The sequence below is a fragment of the Juglans microcarpa x Juglans regia genome, chromosome 2D, assembly GCF_004785595.1.
Source record: "Juglans microcarpa x Juglans regia isolate MS1-56 chromosome 2D, Jm3101_v1.0, whole genome shotgun sequence".
In the NCBI taxonomy this organism is placed as follows: Eukaryota; Viridiplantae; Streptophyta; class Magnoliopsida; order Fagales; family Juglandaceae; genus Juglans; species Juglans microcarpa x Juglans regia.
In genome coordinates this window covers 17,636,107-17,658,807 of record NC_054596.1, presented here as the reverse complement: position 1 = coordinate 17,658,807, position 22,701 = coordinate 17,636,107, and the positions used below count along the sequence as shown (strand labels likewise).

The 22,701-nt window shown below is 35.6% G+C and overlaps 2 protein-coding genes and 1 pseudogene across 2 annotated transcripts; 1 reads left to right on the top strand and 2 right to left on the bottom strand.

Moving 5' to 3' along the window:
- Positions 1 to 743: 743 nt before the first annotated feature.
- LOC121249314 lies at positions 744 to 5,033 on the bottom strand (annotated as a pseudogene).
- Positions 5,034 to 9,178: 4,145 nt separating this feature from the next.
- LOC121248713 lies at positions 9,179 to 10,131 on the top strand. Its single transcript, XM_041147257.1, has one exon. The coding sequence runs from the start codon at positions 9,517 to 9,519 to the stop codon at positions 9,943 to 9,945; it is 429 nt and encodes a 142-aa protein (XP_041003191.1). The 5' UTR covers positions 9,179 to 9,516; the 3' UTR covers positions 9,946 to 10,131.
- A 1,758-nt stretch (positions 10,132 to 11,889) lies between these two features.
- On the bottom strand, positions 11,890 to 22,334 carry LOC121249121 (aconitate hydratase, cytoplasmic-like). Its single transcript, XM_041147792.1, has 20 exons — positions 21,722 to 22,334; positions 20,723 to 20,827; positions 20,344 to 20,504; positions 20,173 to 20,265; positions 19,584 to 19,769; positions 19,180 to 19,341; positions 18,854 to 18,998; positions 18,608 to 18,750; positions 18,471 to 18,527; positions 18,204 to 18,283; positions 18,003 to 18,078; positions 16,493 to 16,678; positions 15,664 to 15,731; positions 15,434 to 15,552; positions 15,201 to 15,322; positions 14,229 to 14,327; positions 13,666 to 14,145; positions 13,071 to 13,169; positions 12,751 to 12,993; positions 11,890 to 12,180 (listed from the first exon to the last, which is right to left on the bottom strand). Exons 1-20 carry the CDS (start codon positions 22,044 to 22,046, stop codon positions 12,112 to 12,114), a joined length of 3,018 nt encoding a protein of 1,005 aa, XP_041003726.1. The 5' UTR covers positions 22,047 to 22,334; the 3' UTR covers positions 11,890 to 12,111.
- Positions 22,335 to 22,701: the final 367 nt, after the last annotated feature.

Genomic DNA, 22,701 nt, shown 5'->3' with positions numbered 1-22,701 from the left:
CTTTGAAGCGAAGATCCAACTTCTAAAGCTGTATTTCAAGAACTCATTAAATGTGTTCATCCTTCAACAACTTCTAAATCTTCTTTTCAAACCAATCTTTTTTTCTTTTTTCTTTTTTATAGTTAATTCAAATACATCGAGATTTAGAGACTGCTTGGGGCACTGTCACATGTTAGAATAGTGCATCAACCCAAAATAAATTTGTGTCCTCCCGAGTTAGAGACTGTTTGGGGCATAATAACACCTGGCAGTCTGAAAATCTGAGTGGGAACTGGGAAAATGAATCTAATACAAAAGACAGACTTAATTTCCTAATAAGTTATTCTGTTCACAACTTGAAACTTCTCAACCCTTTTCTCCACAAGAAATTAATTAGGTGTGATTAAATAAAACCATAATCAGAGCTGAACATAAGGAAGCTCTTCTAAGAAATTTACATTTTTCTTCTTAATCATATAGCAAATGAAAGAAGGAACAGGGCACGTACACACTTAGCTTACACAGTATGATGCACACACAGGAGTTGAAATCTACGTTCTTCATTCAAATTGATTTCCTTGTATAATAGTAGTAACATGTGATTGCAATTAGCATACCCATCAAATTCTCATCAGGATTTCCAGTCCCCCCACCGTTTTGTTTCTCTCCAGATGTATACCAAGATTCAAGATTAATGAAGTTATCTTGTATGAAGAACAGCTTCTATTGAGGCCAAAAGAACCAAAGGAACGTGAATACGAAAATCAAAGATGTGTCATGAGAACCAGTAAGGGGATCACGACCAGTGGAAACATCAAGTTCTCATTGTGACGACCTGCAATAAAAAATAAAGATAGATGATAAGCTTCTAATCCACCAAGGTCAGTGATTTTCTAGATCTAGTGAAGTAGAAAATTGCAGCAACCAAGAAATATAGGAAAACAGGCTCATGCTTGAAATGAGAAGCACCCGGTTAACCAACATAAGCAACTCTGCTTCCACTCTAATTTCCAAAACTTGTACAAAACTGCATCAAACACTTTTATTCGTACACCTATATGTCAAGTGTTTTCTGTGAAATCTTCAAGCAATTTATTTTTTAATAGGTACTGGAAGGGTGTCAATGAAATCTGAAACATTTACAGAAAGCACCATAGGAAGGAACATTCAAGAGGAAGTAAACACACAAGCTACTAGCTAGGGAAGCATAATGCATCGAATTGTGGCATGAGCATCTAGAGGAAGTTAGCCTAAGCAGGAGTATAAATGGCCCTTATTGGTCGATTGTAATTGATTTCCATGGCATGTCTTTTCATGAATTCCTTGTATATCTAAATTAGCACACATAGGTGTTGCTCTTGTATATGTCCCTTATACTTGGGCTTTTTGCCTCCTTTTGATCAATAAAATTTTGTTCACAGATGAAAAAAAAAAATTCTTTAATATTATACCACAATAAATCATTAGCATGATCAGTTTAATTTAAAATGAAGTATCTAGCAGATCTCATTTTTGTGTGCTTTCTATACCAGTTGCTATGCCAAACTGATATACTTCAGCCAGGAAATATGAGCTTGAGATATTTTTTTTTCCATAAGTAAATATGAGCCTGAGATATAAGAGATAACTTTACAATTTAATTTATTAGATACATAATATCTTGTAAAAGAACCAATGCAGCCAATCCCAATTTGTTGGGGGAGTGACGCGTAGTTGTTGTGAGTAAAATTGAGAACCATATCTTGTAATCCTAGTGAGATTCTGACAGAAAAGGGGGGAAAAGATGCATCTTCTGTGGTAAAATAATAATAATAATAATAATTAAAAAAAAAACCCGACTTGGTTTAAGCCCCTTACCACTTTGTGCAGATGTTGCTGTGGGAGTGCTGGAAGAGTGGTAGCTGCAATTCCATCAAGTCCAGGAACAAATCAATGAATGGTGGTAAGGAGAAAGGGCCGATGAGGAGAATTGAGGTGGGTTGGGAAGGGACAATAATTGTACAGAAAAAAAAAACTCAATTGATAAAAAAAAGATTCAATTGATAAAGGAAAATTTAAAATTTCATCCATACTTTTATTGCAGGTAGAAGCAGGTACGTAAGAGTTAGAAGGCCAAGGAGCCACAATGTTATCATTCAGATCACAAACAAAGCCAATCGCAGAAGTTTTATCGTATGTTGCATCTGAAGGCAAGCTTGATAAAAGGCAGCCAGACCCTAAAGAAAAGACAGATAAAACAAAGTTAAAGTTTATGGAATTCTCACTGAAGAAATAAGTTCCCAGAAGCTGACTCAAGCTCTATCAATATCTACATTTCGAAGCATCTTGGTATAAGTATTAGAAGTAGCCACATTATTTTTTAGTAAATAAGATTTAGGACCAAGATTATGCCACAACTTGCATGGTATCTAACCCAACTTCAACTTTCATCAAATCTTAAAGGAGTTTCCAATGTAGGAGATGCTGAATGTAGCAAGGCTAGGATACTTTTCACACAATGAAAAAAACAGACTATTTCTTTTGAACACTATCAGAAAACAAATCTATTAAAGTAATGAAAGCAACTAAAAGACTGGCATCCTAGAAGATCAGGAAACACTAAAATAAAAGGTAGCAACAAAGAAGTTAAATAAAGGCCTCTCGAATATGTTTTCGAACACACAATGTAAAGAAGCAAATTGCCATCAAGAATATTTGAGACACAAGAAAATTATATGGACCATCAATATGAAACCTCCAAGATTATGATGCATAAACAGCTAAATAACAGAATTTTGAAAATAAAAGCATTACCTTGTGATCCAACTGGTGCATCACATTTGCACATTCCACCATCATGAACAATGAATCACAAAAAGTCGCACATGTCAGTTTATTTCCTTTTTTCAGGCTGAAACATGAATGTGTACGCTCAATTAAGGGGCATATAATAGAGCTGACCTTGAACAGAAAAATCCTGGAGGTTTATATGACAAAGAGTGTAAATATCGTAGGAGACATTAGCTTTCTGTAACCTCATTCCGAGTGATGCAGCACAATTCAGTGCCTGCAAGTTGGTGAGGAAGCTCTGCTGCTGCAATTGGGACATATAACTCTTCATGGCTTTGCAGCAAACTGTCTGGTTACTTATCACATTTCCACATTCTTTCACAACATTTGTCATATTGGGAAAAAGTAGTGGACAAACTGAACCAGATAATAAAACAAAATTAAATATCAGCCAGTCAGAGGTAGAATTTAGCCTACTAATTGATTAGTCCAAATAATAATGAAAATGCAACAAGTTCTTTCTGTATTTTTTATTCATTATTTTCTTCATGCTAACCTTTGTTTACATTGCAATTCGAAAGACCTCTAAGGACACTATTGGCTGAAGAAGGATCAAGTCTACTGGCCAGCCACCTGAGGACAATATTCTTGCAATCATCAATCCTTCCACGAGGAACTGCTTCCTTATTTGAGATGCCATTAAGGGAAATTCTTTTAGCAGCATCTAGTATAGAATTTTGGCAAACTTGGTCACAACATTCATTGACAGGATCAATCCTTCCACAAGCAGCCAAAAGTCTAGAAGAGTCAACAGTGCGTTCAAATTCATCAACATTGGTGACAGGGCAAGAGGCTACTGTGAGGTTCTCAGGGTGAAACGAACACATCTTTTGGAGCTTCTCATTAGCTCCTTGACTCTCTAGAATCTTCTCAACATCTGATAGGCAGTGGTTGGCTTGAATCTTGTTCAAAGCAAGCCTCCCAGAATATTTACTGGACTGCCCAACAATAATCTCTAGTGTGGCATCAAATTGAGGACAACACACCACATTGGCCATATATGGTGCAAAGGAAGCCCGGCAGTCAGTTGCTGTTATGACCATTACACTTTCAGCAGATGAAAAATTTAATGTACAGAGTCCTGAAAGATAATCGGCAGCATCCAGTTAAGCATTTTGATGTAAGAACTCCAAAAGGATTTCATTATAATGAAGAACTTAAGAGCATCCCATATAAAAAGAATGAACTGGTTCAAATTTACATAGAATTAGAAGGTCCACTAGGTTATAAAAAATGAGCACAACAACTTTGGAGTTCACACTTCCATTCCACTTTCCATGGTTGTGAATTTTTATTTACCATGTTGTCAAAGAGACTATGAAGGGTCATCATAACAGGTGATACCGTGATGGTATTACTTAAGTCTCAGTTATCCATCATCCATACACTTTTTCACATTAATATTTAGGACTGCTTCCATTTTCTGCCATGGCATTATGGATCTATATACATAAAGATACATGCATGATACAACGAAGCCACTTAAATTGAAGAGGATATTAAATGCACCCTACAGAAATTATGAGACATGATTTTTTTTTTTTTTTGGTTAAGTATGAGACATGATATTTAAAGACTAATGAAGGTATTAATTTAAGGACATGTGGAAGTCAAAGCTTCTTCATGTCAAACAATTTGGGAACAGGTCTGTGAAACTGCAGGAAACAATACTTTAAATTAAGTTATAAAATTTAGCAGCAACCATAAAGGGAAGATAAAGCAAACCTGATAATATCGGCACAGTGTTATTTGCAAACGGTATCAATGGAGAAGGAGCTAAAAGGGGAAGAAAGGGCCGAGAGTCCCCATTTGGAGATATATCAGGAGCCAATGCATTGACCTTTATTTCTGTAAGAACGGGCTCTTTTACATCAATAAACGGGGTAGAGTGGGACCCACAAAAATCTGCATAGAGATATGTACTGCTTAGTCAATGATTCACATAACTCTATGTACCTCTTTAAACCGTGGACAAATAAAGAGAAACCTTGTATCTATTTCTATATCATAAAATATCTTCTTACTTAACAAAAAAAAAAAAAAAAATAGAAAGAAACCTTGTACAATAGGAGATTGGTGGCATAAAGTATTTCTTAAAAAAAACAACATCAGCATGCGTCTATGCTATGCATGAAGCTCCATATCTGCGTGTGCGTCTATAAGTACACATTTTGTCTAAGAGTATAATTCATAATTAAATTTAAATTACTTGCACAATCAGGCATTCCCGTTATATATATTAAGAATAATAGCATATCTTATTTGGCTATTTTGTAATAATAATAGTCATATATTAAACATAAAATTTGGCCATGCTCTTCAGTGTAGATATATAACGCCACCACAATCAACACATTTGAAATTTAGAATGTAAGTTCACAGATGCTTGTTTCCATTTGTAGAGAATGTTCTGTTCTGCCTTCTGACAGGTTATAGGATTTTCATGTTAGGTTCAAGAAAGAATCTACAGATATGAGCATGCTGTCATCTTAGAAATTATTATTACCCTCGCATCTGCTCATGTGGCCAACATTATGAATGTACAGATATTTTCTTTTAGCGCTCTTATCAATTTACCAACAAGAGGTCTAGAGAATGAGCGCCACTGCCAACATCAAGAAGCTTATGCATATTCATGAATTCCAACTTCTTCCCCAACAAAAAAAAAAAAAAAAGGAGAATTCTTTTCTGTCACACTATAATGGCAGGCAGTTTATTGTGGCTGCAATATGTGGAAAAGGTACTCGGTTCAATATCCCAAAATCTCACAGAGTACAAGAAATGTGGCCTTTTGGCCTAAACAGTTTCCTTCACAATCAAGGTAGCAGTTATGAATTTTGTAGCAACACTTGGGTAGATGGTTCCAATAACTCAACTAAGATTAAAAATACTTAGTTTCTTCAGGTTGTGATGTACATACACAATCATTTACTTGTATGTTTAAGGATGTGTTTCATACGATCTAGAGTGCGGAAAAGAGAAGTACTAGGTTTGTGTCGTGTAGGAGCTTTCTTTTGTTGTCACAAAACAAAAATTCACAGACAAATTTGAGCCATTAACTATTGACAGTGAATTTTAATTCATGAACAATTCCCGGGTTTGAAAAAGGTTTAGAAATACCTTAGCCAAATTTCCTTCAACATTTTTTTGTAACTTTAGTACAACGAATAGCAAAACTTTTTCACCAAATCGACAAAAAATAGAAGTGGCAACTTGTTTCCCCTTAAAATTGAAAATCAAGACCAGCTCTCGTATGGGAAAGAAACACATATACACAGAGACACACAATCTAGTTATGCTGATATACAATGTCTAAAACGTGCCGGAATAAAAACCAGGTAATTCCCGCCCAGACAGCAACGTACCAACTGAGAATTTGAAGTTACAAAAAAATCCATCTTTAACCGTAGTAGATATAAGGGCGATAAAGCAAAAGAAATGAAACTAACTGGGAAGCAATTACGAAAAAGAACAGCAATATCAGAGCCTAAGTCAAAAATCCACAATGCAGCTAATAACCGAGCAGCACCAACTAGTTTCCCTCAAAGAATAGCAATTTCACGAAGACCCAAGAGAGAATTTGACATAAATCACACAGCAGGAACGGTAATAGTAAAGAAGCTCAGAGATAAGCTACGGAACACCTTACAGAGAAGAAAAAATAGAGCAAGGTGAAGAGCGAGGGTGCGAACGAGCCTTTGTTCCATTCTCAGTGACTTCCAAATGTGATCGAGGAATGGGCGTAGAAAACTCTCAGAGAAAAACACTGAGAGCTTTAGAGTACGAAAAACAAATTTCACAGAGAGAGTGAAAGTGTTGTGAAAGCAAAATGCAGTTTAAAGCTCTTTCTGCCTCCACTACCACTTACCCCGGCATCACAGTTCACACGTGTGGAGAAGGCACCTGAGTCATTCACGTGATTGCTCGGACGGAATTTGGAGAAGGCACGTGAGCGGTTTCGTTGCCTGGGTAGTTGAGCCAGCTGGCGTTACACCGGAAAGAGGAAAGTCGTTGGATGTAAAGAAATTAAGAGGATTGTTTTTTTTTTACGGAAAAGATTTTTCATTTTATTTTATTATTATAAATTTTTACACAAAATATAATATAATTTAATTTTTTTAAATTTTAAAATAATAATAATATTTAACAATATTTTTTTCAACTTTAATTTAAAATCATCTCATCTTATATCCGCTTAAATTGAGAGTCTTGCACCAAGAATTCAGTTTTTGTTTACCATCAAATAAATAGGATTTAAACACATTTTAGAGTATAGATTAGAGAGAGACAGATACATAAAATAAGTCCTATAATATTTAATAAAAATTTAATATTATTCAATAAATTCAATGGGACAATCATAAATAATGTGAGTTTACTTTTTGTGTATATCTTTCTCTTACAGTAAACCCTAAAATTCAGACAAATAGTAAGAAATTCATTCATATGTTGGCAAGAACAATACTTTTTGAGTCAATATATTTTAATTGGTTGCATAATAATAATGATGCTAATAGGACTGCTGATTAAAGTCCCATTAACGCTTTACTCTTGTTTGAAACAAGATGTGATTATCGTACGATTATGTTTCAGACTACGTCAAAAAGTTGTGGTCAAACAACTATTCATTGCCTTTATCTTTTGCTTAGGCAGCTTCAAATTTCCTATTGCTTTTCCTTCTTTTTGCAAAAACAAAAAAATAAAAAAAAAAAAATCCAAAATTATCCAAAAGAAATAGAGGGTGATCCTTTGCCGGCTGAGTAGTACCGTTTTAATTGATTGTTAGGTTAAGTTAATCTATTTATTTTTGTTCAATTCTTTTATTTATATTTTTTTATTATTTTAAAAAATATAAAAAAAATATTAATATATTAATAATCAATTCTTTAACTATTAAATAAAAAAAATTAAAAATACATGAAATATAAAATGAGAGGACAAGATGAGTGAACAAAGTAATATTTTTCAAAAAAATAACCATAGCAATTACTTTATACTTGGAAACTGAAAAAATCTCTCTCTATCCATTTATGTAGCCAATCTGTTTGATAAAATGAAAACAGTCATTGGTGTCTCCCAAATAGTCACGAAGGGTGGGACGTTCATAAAAAAAAGTTTAACAAAATATTTAGTAGGGACCTTTGGTGGCAGTCTGCCATTAACAATGAAAAAAATACTCACATTGAGGCAAGGCCCCAATTATTTCAACGCAGAAAGAAATCCCTACCGACCCCATCATGTGAAATTAAGATGCCTCCTGATCTGCTGCTGCAAATTATAAGCTGTGTTCACGCGTAAACGCCCTCATATTTTCAACAAATTACCCTGATATCATGGAACGTATTCAAAGAAGTCCCCAAGAATTGAAAGACATGTCACGTGCACTACCCATATACATTTTGCGTGCTTTTGACTTCTTTCATGTACGTACTACAATCCCCTAACCCTTGTCTATATTTCTGTATATATATATATATATACATCAATGCAATGCTGGGAAAATGACGCGGTTCTTCATGATCCTCTCCGTTATTTTGGGTGACCATGCATCTATATATGAGACTCAATTATAGAACAAAACTAAAATTGCTTTGAAAGTAAGGTACTTGCAACTTAAGATGCTTATGAGACTTCATACATTGATTGGACCACCCCGAAAAAAACCCATATTTTATGATGGTTTCAGGTTTATATATTAGATAAATATATATTTGATGTGGACGTTTTCTTGTAGTTTTGAGTGCTGAAAGTATTTTCTTTCTTATTTTCTCTATGGGGAGAGCTTGGATTTAGAGATGAGTTAAGATGATTTGAGATGAATTGAATAAAATATTATTAGAATATTAATTTTTAATTTTATTATTGTTTTGAGATTTGAAAAAGTTGAATTGTTTATTATATTTTGTGTATGAATTTGAAAAAATTGTAATAATAAGTTGAGATGAGTTTTCAATCCAAATCGGGACAAAATAACTCTGCTAATTATATCAATCACCCAAAGTAGAAGTTCCGCCTCTTGATAGCAGATAGAGATATGGAGATTGCATTTAAATAACATGATGATCCAATTCATGCAATTATAAATCATATAGCAGTTGAACTCATATGCACTTGGTGGGTAATAGAGTCCGGTCGAGTATGCAATGAGATTGGTATTATAAGGGAGAACCAGCATATGATTATTTAACATAAATTTGTCGTGATGCCCGTCTGAACATATAGTTTTGAAACCAATATTTCCAGTACTCCGGCTTTTTAGCGTGATTAGGGGCCCTTAAACCAAACAAACACAAAGGTAGTTTGTCACTATGCATAAAGCTAAAGCATGCTTTGGACCGAGTCATGAAGAATCTAATACAATGAATTGAACAGTAATCTCTGCAATAAGATATGATATTGGTCGTTAACAGCTGCCTGACACACTTATAAAGTACGCCAGTGGCCGTGGACAAGGGATCAACGCTTTCGCCACAAACTAAAATATTCACATTATACAAAGATAATAGGGATATGCTTAATTAATATATGAGTGATGTTACGCTCAAGCAGAAGCATCTCAACTCCTCGGCGCAACAATCGCTAGTCCATGTGCCAGCTTCCTCCACCCTTCTGATCTACATATATTACATATGTATATGTTTCTCTCTCTGTCTGTGTCTCTCTCTCTCTCTCTCTCTCTCTCTCTGATCTTCTTGTTTCATCTCTATCATGGGAAGTTGCTTGAGTAGTGAAATTAGGACTGCAAAACAGGATAAGAAAGAAGAGCTGCCAAAGGGAGAAGAAGAAGTAGTTGAACAAACAGAATCATGTCCTCGACCCGAGTCAGAACCAGTGAAGCTGCTCCAGGCTGATGGTGCTAAGAAGAAGATGGTTAGGTTCAAGCTGCAAGAAGACGATGATAATGTCGGTAGAGGAAGTACAGATCATGGTGATTCTAGAAGCGGGGTTGTGAGGATTAGAGTGGTGGTGACCCTGAAAGAGTTGAAACAGATACTGAATTCGGAGAACTTCCAATATTCTTCTGTGGAGGAATTGGTAAGTGCAATGAAGTTGAAAAGATCAAGGACTTGTAAAGCTAAAACAAGTGATGGTGATAGTTGGAGGCCAGCTTTGGAGAGCATTCCAGAGGACCATTGAAGATCAATTACTTTGTTTGCTGACAAGTTCTCTCTCTCTCTCTCTCTCTCTCTCTCTCTCTCTCTGTGTGTGATGGGTTGTATTGCAATCTTCATTGGATATGGTGTGGCTAATTGATCACCATATATATATCATTGTGCTACTTTTGAGTTAGATGTAATGGGAATATATGTAAATCATTAAAGGGTCTGTGATCTTGTTTCCATGCTAGCTATAAGGGCATGATGATTCAGTCAGTGTTGTTATTCTTTCACACACACACACACACACATACACATATCATCTTTGTAGAAGATCTAACTGTATTAGTCTATAATTACTTGATTGGCAAGCCTTTCATGGAAGATCAGTCTTTGCTCACCAGTCACAAGAAGTTCGCCGCTGTATCTTATTTTGCCACAAGTTTTTCTTTCACTTGTTATAAACGCGTTTCTTACCGTGCAAGAAGCAAGAGCGTCGATTCCGGCTGGGATTGTGTGTGATGGCTTGTATTTTAATTTGATATTACAAAGTCATCCAAGTACGCCATCCAATCATCTCAATACGTCTCATCTCATTCCATTTCATTTCGTTTATTTTCACAATACATATCATCTTTTATAATCATTACAATTTTTTCAAATTGTCATACAAAATAAAATAAACAATTCAAAATTTTCAAATCTCAAAATAAAAATAATATTAAAAAATATATTTTAATAATATTTTATTTAATTTTTAACTTTTATCTCAACTCATTTCATATATCCTATCTCATAAAACAAACGGGGCTAATTATGTGAGCTCAAACCAAGAAAATACATTTTTCATCCTCAAATTAATAAATAGTTCACACTTTTCGTTCCAAATTTTAAAAACTGATATATTGCTCCGTTTGATGCGGACCATTAAGATGGATGAAGAATAGATAAAAATGCAATGTGATATAATCTTAAGGAAAATGCTAGTTTGTCTACGTTTGATTGTTAGTGCATTTTTTTTTTCATTTTTTTTTTCAAATATTTAAAAAAATTACCACTATTATTGAATTTGTGTGTTTTTTTTTTAATGTTCAAAAATGTTTGAAAAAAAAAGTGAGATTTCATTAACGGGCATGTCAACGGTAAGAGCTGGGCGGCACATTAGAAGGATCTTAATGTTAAAATGGTCAAATCTTATAAGTAAAATTGTAAGTATATGTAACATTACTCTAATATATTTATATTATTATATTATATCAATTTAAATTTGGATGGCAAGAAATTGTCTTCTTAAAGTTCATGTTCTTAATTTATAGAGAAATGCTAGCATTCCTCTTCATTTTATCCTCTCATTTTTTAACTGTTTATATATTTAATTTTTTTAAAAAAAATTATTTTTCTTAATAGTTAAAGAAGTGAATGTATTTATATTTTTTATTTTTTAAAAATATTTAAAAATATTTAAAAAATATTGCAATAAAATGTTAAAAAATAAAAAATAAAATACAAATCGCACTAGGCGGCATAGAAAGCGGTCATCTCCGGGCAGATAGTAACACCGCTCTAATTTATTTATTGGTGGACATTGTAGGTTGACAAAGATGATAATGACGCCCTTCCAATTTAAGTTGGGTCAACTTTTGCTATCGTTTTGGAAGTCAATTACTGTATATAAATAGCCTGTCTTATTCCTACCGTGCAGCAAATAATTTGATCAATCATCTTTGACTTTGGACATCATCAATTTACTCTCAAAGTTTCTGAGTCATAGTACTATATAAGCTATACTCGCGTGCTACTTCTTCCATCGCATTATGCTGATATACTCAGTGCACGAGTCAATCATCTGGAAGTTTATACTTATGCCGTCCCTCTATTTCATGCACTGAGGTTCAAAATTAACTAAACAGCATATACACTATTAGAACGTAATTGCAAAAATAAATAAATAAATAAATAAATGATAAAAAAAAAAATGGTGCCATTGAGTAAAGTATACTCTTCCTTTTCCTGAAATAGGCAAAACATATCCTTGGCAACCCTCGATTATGATTATGTTTCAAAAGCTGAAAATAGCTATATATCCCGTAAAACAGAATTTTTGTTTCCTATTGTTAAGACGTTTTATTCACTCCCCCCAACATGGAAGGAAGAACTCACAAGGATATGGCAAGGTCGAAAATCCAACAATGCACTCCTAATTGTTTTATTGCTTGGTCAAATTCCGTAAAACATAGGGAAGAATGCCTCCGTGATTGAAATAAGCCAATTCCACCTGCAAAACACAACAATATATAATCAGGTAAAATACTCTAAATATCTGTATGTTGGTTACTATGTTGTTCGACGAAGTATCGGCACTCCTGTTTGACAAACAAAACGCACCGCACTAAACTGCAGAAACAATCCCCGGCTTATATGAGTAAAGAGTAATAATACTAAATACAATCCTAAGGTGTGCATGTTATTCTCACTCCTTTCGATAAAAGTGGCGTCCCAGTATGAAAAATTTTGTTTTTTCATGTAGATCTCAAATTTCTTACTTTTCTCAATCAGAGTACGCAAGGCTTGCACACTGTATAAATCATTTCCCATGAATAAAAAATTCCTCAGAATCCACAAAACAAAGAATGGTGCAAGGAAACAAAAAGCTTTCTACTTTAACACTGCTTTTATGCCTTGTTTGACAATTTCATAGGAACATGACAAGTATAATTCTTATTCCATTTGAATCTATGCATATAAAATCATTTTTTAAATTCAGTTTTCTTACAACGCATCCAGTATCCTTCTCTTCTCCGCAATACTGAATGCAATTGTACAAACAAATGAAAGAGGGAAATACCTCAGTGTCAAAGCGGGAAATGCAGGTGAAAGATTTTCCACTGTCAGTTGTGACAGTCACATCTTGGCCTGGCCTTATCTCGCTAATTTTGCTTGGGAGGTCAATGGTGTATCGTTCGTGGCCGGTCAATCCTAGTGTGTCTGCATCCTCACCAGACTTGAAGCAAAGTGGAATAATACCCATTCCAACCAAATTACTGCGATGAATTCTCTCAAAGCTTTTGGCAATCACTGCTTTAACACCCTGTAATATACTCATGTGAGGACAGATGACTGCCAGAAAATATTGAAGACAACCAGAAAGGATATTGAGAAACCCACCAATAACATTGGACCTTTGGCGGCCCAGTCCCTGGAACTTCCGCTCCCATATTCAGCACCAGCCAGTACGATGGTGTCCTGCCCAGCATCCTTGTACCTCTGAAACAGACAAGGGCCAAACACAACATTCAACAATCAACAGTTTGAGTTCATCGTTATCACTTTAGGGTGGCATCTATGAATCACAAGAAACTACTTCAGATCACAAAAGCCACTATTATTTCAGGCGATGAAAATGCCCCATTTGGAAACTGTGTCAATAGGAGTTCACATTACCTTTTTTTTTTTTTTTTGTTGGGATAAGTAAATAAGAATTCACAACACCACATAACAAGGGAATAATAATAAATCTGGTTGAATATACCTAATATACCAAAAAAAAAAAGGAATGTGCAGGCATAAAAGCAACGTTTTCTTTAATTTAGGTCAGCCCGGAAGTTCACAGGCCAGCATTACTGACAGATCAAGTGCATGTGCTCCAGCAAAAATAAAGGACAAATTCCTCGTACACAAAATCATCTCCAGCAAAAACTTTGACTAGGAAAAAGGATCAGGATGAAAAAATTGTGCAACAACTAGATATAAAGGAGCTCACCGTTGCTGCATCAAAAACAGAGAGTTTCTCGCCGGTAGGAATGTGAACTGTTTTTGGGCCCACTTCCCCACTCAAGAGCTTGTTAACAATGCGAATATTGGCAAAAGTTCCCCTAGCCATCACTTCATCATTGCCCCGGCGACTTCCATAAGAATTGAAGTCCTTGCGATCTACTCCACGGTCAAGAAGGTATTTTGCAGTAGGACTGTCCTTGTGAATGCTTCCTGCTGGGGAAATGTGATCTGTTGTAATACTGTCACCAAAGTTCAGTAGGCAGTATGCATCCTTCACTCCATGGGCTCCAGGAGGATCTAGGGTCATGCCCTTGAAGTATGGAGGCTCGTGGATGTAGGTTGAGTTGGAGTCCCATGAATACAGGGTGCCAGTTGGAACTGAAAGCTGATTCCACATAGGATTGCCTTTTGTAATAGCCTCATAAGTAATTTTGAACATTTCAGGCAACACACTGGATTGAACAACCTAAACAGTATGCCATCCAAAGTTAATTTATGCCATGCATATTCTAAAACTTTACAACAGAACTTGATCATTATAATTTATACCTCTGCAATTTCTTCTGTAGAAGGCCAGATATCCCTAAAATAGACACTCTTACCATCCTTCCCCGTGCCAATTGGCTCCTTATCGAAGTCAATGTCAACCTAGAAAACAATTTCATGTCACCCAATGGGCATACAATGGATCATTAATGTGACATGGAAAATTTCTGAAAAATAACTTCTAATTGATTCCTCAATATTCGAATTAAAAGTAGAAGTGTTGTGACAAAAATACACATGCTGATTATTGCAACTGTTCAAATGTTGGACTCCTAACAGAGCTAAGCATCTTATAGTTTCAAAATGCTTGGCCACAACATAGAGTCAGGAGCTGATGCAGTGGAAAAAGTGCTGAGATGTAACGCAAAATACCTACACCTGTTTGATGTAGTTCATGTCTCCTTTTCTACAGAAACAATATACTACCTACTACAAAACCCTCTTCAATATCATAATACCGCCACACTACGTTTCATGGAAACAATGCATTTACATTGTACACAACAAGAAACTATCCAGTCAATGTCTACCACTCAAACGTTGAATGTGCCAGTCAGACATTACTGGGTTTCCACGAGGAGCTGACACTGGGATTTGGGAATCATGTTGTCCTTAGGCCAAAATAAATTGAGATTTAGGTACTAATAACAATGACATTAAACTATTTATATGACTCAATCGTGTACTTGGGCTATCCCTAGTCGTATTAATATAATATAATCGTTTACCTATCAAAAAAAAAATTATGACACAATAGTCCCATACTGAATATAAAGTTCAACTCAAATTCTTGGTGTAAAACTTTTGCGTGAAGCTTAATCCAAGGAAACTGGTGGATATAAAAAGTACAGTGTCATTTCATTTTTCATATCCATTGGATTAATGCATCAGGTTTTCCATATTCTAAGGATTGTTGTATCAATATTCTTTTTGTACCAGAGATACATAGGCATCATGGTAATAAAGACTACATACCGTGCCAGCAAGGGCGTAGGCAACAACTAAAGGAGGCGAGGCAAGGTAGTTAGCTCTTGTTAATGGATGAACACGACCCTCAAAATTCCTGTTCCCAGAAAGTACAGCAGCTGCCACAATGTCTGCACAAACAACCAGGTAAATTTAGTTGGGGATAATTATAAAAGGAAAAAAAAAATAGTCAACATGCCTAAGCTATGTTACAGAAAATTTTCCCAATAGAGAGACTTTACCGTTTTCTGTAATAGCAGAAGCAACTGATTCATCTAAATCCCCTGAATTCCCAATACATGTTGTGCAGCCATATCCAACAATATTGAAGCCCTGCTGGTTAAAGTATTTTTGCAGTCCGCTGCATCAAGCAAAACCATATTTAGCAGAGATTTTTATCATATGTACTGAAATAAAGTAGTTACTTCACATTACTAAATGTTCAAAGTAAATGTCTTTATATAAGAATTACCTCTGGAGCAAATATTTTGTAACAACTCCAGATCCAGGGGCAAGACTTGTCTTAACCCATGGTTTGACCTGGTAAAACATTCAAGAATTCATTTTTTTTATAAGCAATCGAATATTTTATTATAAAACACAAAGTGCTAGCCCAAGTACAAAAGACGTATACAAGAGAAACACCTAATTAGGAACCTTCAAGAATTAATTGTTGATTAATAAGAAAATAAAACACGGGATCCAAGGCATCAAAACATTTATCTTCTACTTTCTTACGGTAAAAGGGAGGCCAACAAAAAGTTGTATATGCCAAATTGAGGGAAAAAGGATGATGCCTTTTGAGAGTGGTTGATCTTCTTGCATGTTGGAATGGGCTATATGGTCTCAAGGGGCGGTGGCGTGAAGATGGTTTCTTTGTGTCTTATGTGGTGTAATTGGTTAGAAATGAATGAGTGGTGTTTCGATGATAAGGAGCTTACTTTGGAGGAACTTCGGAATTTTTTTGTGCACTCTTTTTTTTTTTTTTTTTATAAGTTTTTTTGTGCACTCTTATTGCTTTTGTTCTCTGCTTTAGTGATTAATGGAGCTTTAGCTCATGATTTTTTGTTGTCGTTTCCGCTTATTTCGTTTTTATAAAAAAGAAAAAAAAAAGAATGTATTTAGGTGTTTAGATGTATTTAGGTATTTTCTTTTGTATACTTCCTATATACATGGACATCGTCTATTTCATTCGTTTTCATAAGATTGTCTTTCTTATAAAAAAAAAAAATTGAGGGAAAAAGGAAATGGAGGGCAGCGTTCTTACAGTCTGACGCATCATAAACGTATCCATGACTAACCTGCAAACCAAGTTCACAAGCCTTTTTTGCAACAAGACCTGCCCCAAGCATGACACTAGGGTTTGATGTATTGGTGCAGCTTGTGATTGCAGCAATTACAACACTACCATGCTTAAGCTCTGCTGGCTGTCCATGGAATGAAAACTTGGCCACTTTCTCTTGTACGTCTTTTGGTATAGCAAACCCCTGTAGTTGGTGAGATGTTAAGGAAAAATGGTAAACTAATAAATTGAAAAAGAAAAGTGTGCCATACATGGGTCGAGATCTAATCAAGCTTGTGGGGACACTAGAGATCATATCTGCGATCAAAAAAGTTTGACACACATATACACAAAAATAAACAGACTAGATCAGTCCACATTATCACTTCAGTTATGATCCGAGAAAAATTGATTTTCCCATCCCTGGTAATGCACAATCTGTGTGTGTGTGTGTGTGTGAGAGAGAGAGAGAGAGAGAGAGAGAGAGAGAGAGAGAGGGAGAGAGGATGGGTGGATGGGTATGCCAATACAATAGCTAACCAGTCATGCAATAGTCTACAACCACTTAATTGATTCAAGCAAAAATTCACATCATGCGGAGAAAAAGATAAGATGAATACTGTAAATAGCTGCCACTCATAGGAAAAAATAAAAAGTACAACATTCCCATCACCACCAAAACTAATATACCCTAAAACAAGACTAATCGATGAACTGTGAAGGAAAACTACAGAAAAACGAAAAGCGACTTGAAATATTAGCTGCCTGACGAAAGATCCACAACCCAAATAATTACAAAGGCCATAATTGATCATCACCCAAAAAGCAGTAATGGCCATTTTGGTAGTACTTTAGTAGTTCATATCGGAGATGCCTTTAAGTTCCAAAGGAGGAAACGACTGTATGGATGGGATGGCAGTTGATTTTGATAGTAAAAGCAAGAAGCACCAGAATTAGTGATGATGGAGCAGTAGCAGAAATTATCACAAAACCATCAGCAATAGCTAATTGCTGATGGAAACCATCATGATGACACAGCATTGACAATTAAGAAAGCAGTCATGGTGATAATCTTGTCCTTTTTAAAGATTAAGATTAAGCACCGGGGTTTCATGGCTTTTTTTCCATAGGTACCAGGGTTCATGGCTTTTAACTGCAATAATTTGTTTTTTTTTTTTTTTGTTAAGTGCTTTTGACTGCAATAATGATCTGATCTGAATTTGGTCCATCTGATTTGCATGAGATTAAGATGGGTAATGCAATCATCAATTGAACTAGACATATCCAGTCTGATCGCTGACTGGGAAATAATTTGTCCCAAATATTGTTCTATTGGTTCAATCTTTGGTAAAGGATTTACATCAAACTAAAGTATACACTTGCATGCTTGATAGAAGTTATCAGGCATAGAGGGAAAAAAACAGTAGATTACAATAAAAAGAACTTAAATAACTGTCTAAAATAACATGCAGATTGATCGGGCCACAACATTAAAAAAACAGGTTGACGGAGCAAAAGGTTTGACCAACCTTGAATCCAACTTTGTTGTCAAGACAAGAATGCCAATCAGACTTCATTTCTTTCAAAGGCACCCGATCATGAGGTCTACAAAAATAGAAGGTGCATATAAAATGATTCAAACAATAAGTATGTGAAACATGAATTCAAGACCAAGAATTGAACAAAACGGAGTCAATGTGAGGGAGTTTGTGCAAGAAGAAAGTATACACCTTTTTGGTCCTGAAAGGCAGGGTTCAACATCTGCGAGATCCAGTTGTAGGTAAGAGGAGTACACTCTTTCTTGTTGAGGCTGAACTCAAGCGAAAGTAGTTAGTATTCATAGCACAGGCTAGAAAGGCAAGAGGAGCTATGGTAGCTACATGAAACCAAGTCATTCTTCGTAGAATTCTTGCTGGTTAAAACCTCAAAGAAAATATGACGCAAACAAATACTCAAACAATGAAAAATCAGAAATAAGTGAGAAATAAGACCTTTACCTCATTATAGTCGACAAACAATTTATTTGCCCTAAGATAAGCTTCTATCATTTCCACCTATTGTTAAGAAAGAAAGAAGTCACTTGATGCTATAAGAATTTCATATTCCAAGGGACCAAATATAATTACCTACTCACCGTCTCATCACTTCTTCCGGTTAATTTGAGATACTGTAAAGTGACATGGTCTACAGGGAAGAATCCCATAGTTGCACCATATTCAGGAGACATATTGGCTATAGTGGCCCTGTCAGCTAGTGATAGTTTACCCATTCCATCCCCTAGAAGCACATACAACCATGATCACCTTAGATCAATCTAGTTGCACAAACAAACCATTGCAGTTTAATGTTAGCTAACACAATTTCATGAAAAATGAGTTACCATAGAACTCCACAAATTTGCCAACAACACCATGCTTCCTCAGCATTTGTGTCACAGTTAAAACCAAGTCGGTAGCAGTGACGCCATTGCGCAATTTTCCAGATAACTTGAACCCAACAACACCAGGCAACACCATACTCATGGGCTGTCAATGTCAAATAGTAAGGCATCAGAAGCAAGACTGCAGCAGCACTCTTCCACTCAAGATAATTCAAGTGACCAGCAAATTGTATCTAAAGAAACTCAAAATAAATGAATTACTTATAATTCAATATGCCTCTAACAATCCTTGCATGATTATCCGTTCTATGCTCAGAACTTATTACCTGGCCAAGCATTGCTGCCTCTGCTTCAATACCTCCCACTCCCCAGCCAGCAACTCCTAACCCGTCGATCATGGTTGTATGGGAATCAGTTCCAACCACACTATCAGGATAAAGTATGCCATCGGCGTTAAAAACAACCCGTCCAAGATATTCAAGATTAACCTGAGAATTCAACATGTCAAGTCATTCCATGCCAAGTATGTGTAAGACTGTCTACAGAGATTCAACATTCTTAATCTTCATTTACCACATATTAATTGAAAAAGAAAATAGATGATTCAAATATGCAGAGTGAAATGTAAAAGTGATATGACTTATAGCTGATGCAGTATATTTAATATATCACACTAGACATATAAGCTGACATTATATGATCTTCCGCATTGGCTTCTGGACTACTTTACCTGATGCACAATACCAGAACCAGGAGGAACAACAAGCATGTTGCGGAAAGCAGTAGACCCCCATTTAAGAAAAGCAAACCTCTCCTTGTTTCTCTGAAATTCAAGATCCATATTGGCCTGCACGGCATTTTCAGACCTTGCTACATCAACCTGAACTGAATGATCAATTACAAGATCCACAGGAACCTGCATATTTAGAATGGAAGATAGTGAGACAAAAATAACTGCGCATATACCTTGTAGTAACATGATATATTTTTTTTTTGATAAGTCATAGTAACATGATATATTAGGAAATAGTCTACATCACACCATGTAATTATAAGAAAGACTTCTTTATTATATGCATGCATCAAGTTATATACGAAGTGAAGAAATAACTCAAATAGTTAATACCCAAGAACAAAATACTATGACAATACAGACGTTTAAAGTTTGACCAATATCAAGACTAGATGCAAAATTGTAGACACAAAATGTGGTCAACAAGCATCTAAAGTTATTAAGCCAAAATATGAAATTGCAGGCATGAAACCTATATCAGTAACTCAACAATGTCACAGAGACATGTGATAAGAACAACACGCACCAAAGGGTTAATCTTGTTAGAATCACTTCCGAGTTTGTTCATGGCATCCCGCATACAAGCAAGGTCGACAACAGCAGGAACTCCAGTAAAATCCTGGCAACAGATGAGAACCCTTAGAAGAGGAAGACATGTTTAAAATATTCACTAAGTATGCTCAACTTCATTAGGTACCTGCAATAGAACACGGGCAGGCTTGAAAGGGATTTCAACTTGCTTTGGAGAAGACTTCTCCCAATCAATAATTTTCTCAACATCTTCCTTCTTAACTTGGAAGTTATCACAATTGCGAATTGCAGACTCCAGAAGGATTCTGATTGAGTACGGCAACTTCTCTATTATACGTTTATGAGTAAGTGTTGTCAAAAATAGAGTTTCAATAAACAGCAATCCATAACTTAGAAGATGCTGAGAGTGATTTTTCCCTCTTTATCTTTTTCTTGTTCAATCATTGTATAATTCCCAAAACTATTATGATATAGTTGAGAAATGAAGTTATTTGCTGCATAAAAACAAACATATTTCTGTAAAACGTAGTTGAAGGAAAAATTACCGATCCTTGGATCATTAAAAGATGGAAGGCTGTAGAACTTTCCAAACTCGCCACCTCCTGCCTTGGGAAGACTAGTCAAGTTTGCCTTGAAAGGATTTTCAGAGGCTGAAACCATACAGATGAATAATCAGAACGAAAATTTCCTTCAGTAATTAAAATGTGCTTATTCAAAGACTTCTCATTAGGTTCACTGTTTTTATATTTCCTAGGCATAAAAAATTTGCGTATTTTTAATTTCCAGCCGTACATAACTGGATCTACAACCAAAAAACTCAAAATTTCTCAAATAAATAATTACAGCAATAACGATGATAATAATAATAATAATAAATAACAATATTTATAATATTAATAACAATTTTCGAAATGGAAATAAATACATTAATAGCAATGGTGAAATGGAAATACATTAATAGCAATAATAACAACAACGACAGCAACAATAATAATCAAGATTTGAGATACATAAACCGAAAAGATCCCACTGATACTTATATATATATATATATATATTCTATTTCCTTGGCTTTCGTGGGAACTAACAGAGGCCAGCGCCTTCACGTGCTTAGCTTAGCTGAGTAGAGTATATGATGTATCAAACAACAGGGAGACAACATGAAATTTTCGAAAATCTCATCATTTTCCATGAATAAACAGCTATAGTTGCTCGCGATCAAAGATCTCGAAACACTCCGTGAATCACCGGCGAATTTTATGAAATGCAAAAGCAAAGAGAGGCCGAGGAAAAAGAAAAAGGATAAAAATGTCGTTATAGCTTTTCCATTTCCTGAGCTTTCTGAGCAATCAAACAGGGCCTACAACTACTTAGCTCAGCTCAGCTGACTTGCAGTATCCGAACAATTTTCTTCCTTTCTACTTCGATCTCTCAGTACCAAAACAGAGAAAATAAATCAACGTATATCAGAAACCAAATAAAAAAATGTGAGAAGAGAAAATTCGCTCTGGAATTTATGGAACTCAAGAGAAAAGAAAGTGTACCCATAGTGGCGATCTTCCTATGGAAGCGTTCGATCACGGGAGCTACGGCCCTGACGTGAGAGCGGAGACTGATCGGAGAGCGCCAATCGACACCGTGGCTCCAGCGAGGGGGGGAGAAGCGGACAGATCGAACAGCGGAGGAGAAGTTCAAGGATCGGTAGGCTGGAAGAGAAGGAGAGTGCTTGGGAGGGGAAGAAGAGGCGACAAAGCTTCGAGAAAGAGATGTAGAGAAGAACCTGGCCCTAAGATAGGAAGGGGAAGAAGCAGCAGCAGCAGCCCTGAGGATTGAGGAAGCCGAAGACGAGGACGAGGCCGTTATATACATGACGCTGATGAGGATGAGGATACAGGCGGACACGAATTCACATGAAAACGGTGTCGGATAAGGATTGAGCTCAGAGAGAGAGAGAGAGACTGGGAGGATTGGTTCACTGGCAACGGTTAATGCCTTTAAATGGGGATGTTTTGTACGTTCTTGAGCATTGAGAGAGAGAGAGAGAGAGAGAGAGAGAGGCGTGTGGAGATGTGAAGAAGACAAAGACAGAGGTGGGGGAGAGAAGAGGGAGGGGGGGCCTCTAGGGCTGCGTGCCGTTTTTCTAGAAGCAGAAGAAGGAAGAACACTGGATGAGAGATAACCGAGAGAGCCAGGATTCCCTGTCGTAAGCTGTTTTTTATACTGTTGCTATCATATCAAAACGCCAATCGTATAGTAAAATCATCGCGCATGATTATGCCGCGTTTGGATAGTACGTAGAAATAAAATAATTTATGAACAAATAATAAAAAAAAATTAAAATATTGTTATATATAATTTTTTAATATTATTTTTATTTAAAAATTTAAAAATTCTGTTTTTATATTTTATTTGAAAGTTCAAAAAAAATTATATTAATTAGGTGAATAAGTAAAATATTTGAAATTAAAAATATTTATATTTATAATACGTTGCAGTTAAACTAAGATAAAATAAAATAAAATAA

Bases quoted from the DNA above. Each gene is read 5' to 3' on its own strand.
- LOC121248713 (XM_041147257.1), top strand. From the start codon at position 9,517: ATGGGAAGTTGCTTGAGTAGTGAAATTAGGACTGCAAAACAGGATAAG.
- LOC121249121 (XM_041147792.1), bottom strand. From the start codon at position 22,046: ATGTATATAACGGCCTCGTCCTCGTCTTCGGCTTCCTCAATCCTCAGG. The intron at 18,284-18,470 runs GTAAAGGTCTTA...GCTTGAGTTCAG, and splicing joins TGTTTGTCGACTATAATGAG to CCTCAACAAGAAAGAGTGTA. The intron at 16,679-18,002 runs GTTGGTCAAACC...CACCAACTACAG, and splicing joins ACAACAAAGTTGGATTCAAG to GGGTTTGCTATACCAAAAGA.